The sequence below is a fragment of the Apis dorsata genome, unplaced genomic scaffold (assembly GCF_000469605.1).
Source record: "Apis dorsata unplaced genomic scaffold, Apis dorsata 1.3 scaffold_376, whole genome shotgun sequence".
NCBI lineage: Eukaryota > Metazoa > Arthropoda > Insecta > Hymenoptera > Apidae > Apis > Apis dorsata.
Genome location: NW_006263639.1, coordinates 88584 through 95430, shown reverse-complemented (window position 1 = coordinate 95430; position 6847 = coordinate 88584). Strand labels below are relative to the sequence as shown.

At 28.8% G+C, this 6847-nt stretch overlaps 1 protein-coding gene across 3 annotated transcripts in view; it reads right to left on the bottom strand.

The window, feature by feature from the left end:
* The window catches only part of LOC102675052 (Down syndrome cell adhesion molecule-like protein Dscam2), a 70837-nt gene that overhangs the window by 16757 nt on the left and 47233 nt on the right, over positions 1 to 6847 (bottom strand). Inside the window, exons 8-11 of one of the 3 annotated variants that reach the window (XM_031511980.1) lie at positions 6481 to 6625; positions 2901 to 3052; positions 1745 to 2017; positions 6 to 84 (exon numbers count right to left, since the gene is read on the bottom strand). In XM_031511980.1, coding sequence (XP_031367840.1) covers positions 6 to 84; positions 1745 to 2017; positions 2901 to 3052; positions 6481 to 6625 — 649 coding nt within the window. Of the gene's footprint in view, positions 1 to 5; positions 85 to 768; positions 1433 to 1744; positions 2018 to 2900; positions 3053 to 6480; positions 6626 to 6847 lie in introns of those variants that run through there. The other 2 variants (XM_031511978.1, XM_031511979.1) reach the window with 2 other exon arrangements.

Here is a 6847-nt window from a genome sequence, read left to right as displayed (position 1 = left end):
CCGCCGCGACCCCGCACACCGTCCGCGTCCGCATCCCCTCGGATAGTCCCTCTTGGAACGTAAATGGCTCAATAATAGGGGGTACTGGAAAAGGTCAAGAGAGAAGAGAGAACCATACGTGAGAGCGAGAAAAAGATGGCACCAAAAAAACGCAAGAACCTTTTTTTTGTACCAGGTACATGTGTAATCATTATATATATATGTATAAATATATATATGTTCTCTTTTTATATAGTAGCGGTATGTTTATATATATTATATATATAGACAGTAGTACGTCCATGTATATGTATAGATATATATATAGAATATAATATGTATATATATATACGTAGAATATGTACAATAGAGGCAGTATAGTAACGTAGCAATGTAGAGGAGAGAGAGGGTGGCCCCGCCGCGGACCTGCCCCTGCCGCCCTAAAACACCTTGTACACTTAACTTGGCATCGCACATTCACACCGCATACGGTCGTTCCCAACGCAAGAGCTAGCATTCGTTCGACCCTTCGAAAATTTCTTCCAAGTGAAAACTCTTTTTTTTTTGCGGCCAAATTCTTGTCAAAGCGCGAATGATTTTGTATCGTTAATTTTGATTCGATCGTAAAGCGATCTCTGTTCGAAGAGTCGAAATTTGGATCAAGGGAGAAATGTGGGAGATGATAGTGGCAGGTCTCGTGCAGGAGGATGAGCCACGCTAAGCGTGAGCCGTCATGAAGTAACGCGTCACCAGGTCTCTACGTTCCTGAATAACGTTGATGGCTTTGTATTAGATAAAAAAATAAAGACTCTTTCTCGAATGAACGCGTAAGAACTTAACGAGCTGTGTGATCACACATCTTCATTATAATTAGTTCACGTTGAAAGCTATTTACAGCGGTGAGACAGTGCTAAAACATCAATGTTTCCAGAGGAAGCGAGAACGAAGAAACGTGTGTGAAAATATGTCGAATGATTATTATTTAGTCGCTTGACATGGTTATGATTTCTGAATACGAAGAAGGGAAAAACAGCACTTTGAGATCCTCACGCGGTTCATTCGCGAGTGTGGGCAACCGTGTACGCACTCATACGATCGACACTCGTTCAAATTTCGGGCGGGCAGGCGGTCGTCAGGCAAAAATGAAGGGGGCCTAGAGGAGGATTACCATGAACCACAAGCCGCTGCGTGTGTGATACCTCTGCGGCCAGATTACGGGCCACGCACGAGTAGTTGCCGTTGTGATCTGGAGATAAATGTTCAATCATCAGTATGCTATTGTACTGGTCCATATTGGTGACAGTGACTTGCTCCGATGGGCCCATCGCTCGTCCATCCTTGAGCCAGGAGATCGAGAGAGGCAGATCGCCTCTCGTCACCGAACAAGTCAACGTCGTTCGTTCGCCGAGATGAAGATCACGATCTGCCGTGAATGGGCTAATTTTGGGAGGAACTGGAATAATAACAATAATGACAGCTTGTGAACTCGATAAGCATAGGCGAAGATCTATAACACGTCATCCGGGAATATCCTTCTCCTCATCGTAGAATCCTAGAAAATTTCTTCTTTCTTTCTGTTTTTTTTCTTTTTCTTTTTTCATTTTTGCAAACATTGCTCGAAAGATAATAATGATTCTTTCAAAAGCATATCCGGTTTTACTTCATTTTTATTCTATCTGATAATGGCAAACCATTTCCACACTTGATGTCGTCCGTTTGGAATCTGGAACAATCATGGAATAACGGATCGAACGTAATGTCTTACCGATCACTGCGACGTCTCCCGATCTTCTCGCGCTGTGTCCTTGTTTATTCCTCGCTGAACACGTATAAACGCCTGCATCGCCTTTCTTCTGCACGCTCGTGATGACCAAGGTACCATCTGGAAGCACTTTTTGTCGAAGATCATCTGGTAATTCGCGATTCGCTCGTTCCCATTTGATTTCTTCGATAGGGTAGCCAGCGACTGGACATTTTAAACGAAGAGTTTCACCGGCAACAGCGGTAACCTTTGGAATTAATCGAATGTATGGAAGACCTGAAATAAGAAAAATAAATTTATAAATAAGAAAAACAAATAAAGTGAAATTTATGAAATATAAAATAATTATTGAATATTCAGTAATGTCATTAAAATAAAATAATTATTATTATCTTCATTATTTAAAATGTGTTTTAATAATAAAGTAATGAAATATTTATTTATTATAGATATGGATATGTAAAATTTTATTTCTAAATTACTTTCAAAGATATTTTTTATTGCTATTCTAAAGTTAATTTTTTGAAAACAAAATATTGTAAAAAAAAATGAAATTATAAACACAATTTTTACCAATTAATTTTCTAAAATATTTCTTATTAATATTTTTTAGTAATATTCTTATTGGTCTTTATATTAGAAATAATTTGATTAATGAATGCTAATATTATGCTAATATCAATATATTTGATTAATTAATACTACATTATTTCTATAATGAAGTTATTTTTTCAAGAATAGAATTTTGTAAAGAAAATTATGTAACAAAATTATGATTTAAATGCAAATTTTATACAGAATTAACAACTATTATAAAATTTTTTCTTTTATATAAAAATAATATTTAATTTGATGTGTAACAAAATGTTTGAAAACACATATAATAATACTATTTATTTATTTCTAATTACTAAAACCTACGTCCTAATAATTATTAATAATCAAGTTAATCCTTATTAAATATTTTATACATTATAATAACATATTTATTCATATTAATTATTATTTTCATTTTATTTAAACAATTTGAATTAATAGATTTAATAGATTCAAATCAAAATTCAAATTTAAACTATATATATAGTTAAAGGAATTTTATCCAAGAATATCAATTTGTTAAATAATATGAATTTTGGTTATTGAATTTACTAAAGTTTACCGTAAACATTGAGGCGAGCAGCGTGAGTGACTTTCCCAGCTCGATTTTCGGCCATGCAAGAATATTCTCCTCCATCCTCCACCATCACATGGCTGATATTGACATGTGATATAACATCGCCGTGAACTGTTACGTATTGACCAATCATGAACCTTCGAATATTAATGAAAAATTCTTTTTTTTAACTCATACATTTATACATACAATTTAAATAAATAAACAATTAATTTAACAAAGAAAATATAAAAATATTAATTAATCTTTTTTTATTTATATTATTGTTATCTATTCATATTATTAAAATTTGAAATCTATTAATGATCAATTAAAACTTTATCAATATTTTTCATTATCATTGATTTTAAGTAGTTAATTTTAAAAATATCGATATTTTATTAGGGAAAATTAAAACTAATTTAAAAAAATATATACATAAAAAAAGAAAAAATGAAACGGAAAACTTTGATGAAGAAAAGTTTATTTTAAGTGGGTAATTTATATTCTAACTTTAAATTATTTCTCAATAGTTTTGAGAGTTTACTGGTTAAATTGAATATTGATGGATTTCTGTGGTTTTAACAATAACGAAGTTTTACTACTTTTCTTTACTTTAACTACTTTAACTAATTTTATCTGGAAGCTAGATTTAACCAATTTTAACTGAGACTGATTCTTTTATATAAATTTAAACAGAACAAAAAAAGAAAAGATTTTAAGAAAAGATTTTTAAAAAATTTGGAATTGTCAAATATTAAATTTATAGAACAAATTTTATTTTATTTTTTTTTTAAAAAGAAATTGATTATTAATCGAAATTTATTAATTCAAAATTAAACAAAATAAATTTTAATCGATTTTATTCTGCATTGAAAACAAAGATTGTAAAAAAGCATAAAATTATAATATAAAATACGATATAATATAAAATATTATAATATAAATATGAATTTTATCACTAAATTTCCTAAGATATTGCTTATTAATATTACAAAAGAAATAAAATTCTGATTATAAATATGCTATTATTATTTTTATTAATTATTTGTAATTTTTTTACTTCGAGCAAATATTCAATTTTTATTCTGAAATTTAATTTATTATATTTATTCAATTTTCAATCTCAATTTTCACAACATATCAATGTAAAATAAAATTAATAAATATTTTACAAGTAAACTTCTCTACGTAATTTCAACAAAATCCTCCCAGTTAATGAACAAATTATTTTTTTTTCAATTACGATTAATTTTGTTTACGAAGAAAGACACATAACTTTCTATTCTCCAATAAGAGAAATCGTTTTTCAATTTACCGCGTCGCAATGCGCATTCCCATCCAAAGTATTCCAATTTCCAACGAAATTATTAATTTTGCGTGTATTGTGGAAAACAGTAATTACAAAGAAACATGTATGTGAATTGCGCGTTTTATCCTGAAGCAACCGGTATACGAATTGCTTTTCGTCGAAAAGGAAGGAAATAGCCAAGAACGACGATATAATGGCACGGCTGAAGAATCATGGAGCATCTTTTATGTCGATCTATCGTTAAATCCGTACGAGAATCTCGCGTCATATCCTCTCGTGTCCTTCTTGTGCCTTTTGCCTTTTCCATCCCCGCCACGACGACGTTTCGCCGTGTCGTCGCAATAAATATTCCGGCTTCTTGCCGAGATATTGCACTTGAAATTGAAATTGGCCTCGGTGCAGATGCGAGTCCTCGACCATTGCCATAGGCAGATTGCATTTTAATTACGAGGCATCAACCGCGCGTTAAAACAATTCTTCAAGAGTTACGACCATATGCTTTATGCGACGGACCAAGGAGAAATGGCGTATATTTTATCAGCCGTACGTGACAGTAATGTGTGCTGTGTTTGCTTTGATATCATTAAAATAGGATTTTATACGAATAATTCAGTGATTAATTAGAATAAGTTCATTAAAATTATTCTTTTAATGGAGAAAAAATATATATATATAAATACTGATTTTGTAAAAATTACGATTTTGGGAAATTGTGAAGATATCTTTTTCAACACTCTTTATTTTTAATTTTAGTGATTATTGATTTCATATATAACATACAATGATAATTAAATAACAAAGAAAAGAAAATAAGAAAATATTGTCTTTTTCATTAAATTTTTTCATTTTTTAATTTTCTATTAAATATGAAATAATCAACAAAGTTTTGATTGTTGAAATTTAATCAGATTTATATATATAATAATTCAAGAAAATGACTTTAAAAGACAAACATAAAAATATTTATTTACGAATCTTGTGAATTGATTGTAATTGAATATAGTAAATTCATAAAAATGTATAATTCTAAATATGATTTAATGCACAATTTAACAAATACATTATTTTATTTTTAAAACAACGTTGCATAAATACTTTTTTATTTTATCATATATTTTTCTATTACAAAAGAAATGACAAAACTTTGTTGATTATTTCATATTTAATAGAAAATTAAAAAATGGAAAAATTTAATAGAAAAGAAAATATTTTCTGTGTTATTTAATCATTGTATGATACATATGAAAAATATTTGTGGCCAAAAATCGATATTATATAATCAATATTATATAATGTATTATATATAATATTATATAATATATTATATGAGAATTTAAGAGAAACATTATAAATCATTAATAAATTCCATTTAATTTAAAATATTAATAATACAAATATTTTGAAATATTTTTTATGAAAAATATTCTATTGAAAATGATACATTGTATTATAAAATTTTAACTATATTTTCAAATTATCATAATGATACGTTATAGTAATTAAGGTAATTGATGATATTATATATTATTATATGAAAAATCTGATACTAATAAAAGTAATAAAAAAAAATGATGAGAGAAGTAGTAAAAGAACAATAAAAATAAGATAAAATAAAAAAAGTAAATATTTTCCTTTATAAAATAAATAGATCATAAATAATAAAAAGATTAAAAATAAATTAAATTGAATATTTTTCAAATGTTAATTATCAAAATTAAGCATACAAATCACGAAAAAATTTGTTGGAATATCATATTTATATCTTATGTAATTATATATATTTATTAACATAAGAATTATATAGGCAAAATTGATTATATTATTTCAGATTTCAAATGTTTTTATGCCTTTATTTTTTTCAAATCATATTCTCTTTTCATACGTCAAATCAAATATTTCTACGAATCCTCCCCTCATATTCATAGAAAAATCAATGCCACTAATAATTTTACATTAAAATAAATATCAAAAATCCAATCTTCCAATTTAATTTTTTAATATAAATATTTTATATTAAAAATATAATTTATAATATACTTATAATATAATTTATAATATATTTTTCAGTATAATATTGATTAAAAATAATCACTATCCTAAATCTATCAAATTCAATATCCATTCCTCCCAAACTATATTCGATCAAATTAAATTAATTAAACCTGTATATAATTCACGATGCACCATCAGATCGGTACATGGGATAATTAACGAGCAATTTGATTGCTCTTGAACATAGCGGAGTTTGGTTACGAACAATTAAATGAAGCCTACCTTCCATTGGTCGGTAGAGGAAAACCATCCAAGGCCCAGGTGACTTGCGGTGTTGGATTACCAGCAGCGGAACATTTCAAGGATACAGCCGGTCCCGGTTGCAACGTTTGCTCGATGAAGGAATATAGCAGCATCGGTGGCGCATCTACGAAATCAAAAAACAAGGCCACCGATGTATACATATATTTCTCTATGTTTCGTTTTCAACCACCATTACCATTCCCGATTGCCATTGCGGTATATACTTTGTGCCGTGTGTTTTCATACGACTTCAAAGAAGCATTTGAAGTACGCGCGGTTATGAAACCGGCCAGAGAAATATCGAAAGAAATACCAACGGGAGTGGAATTTTTTTTAACGTCACTGC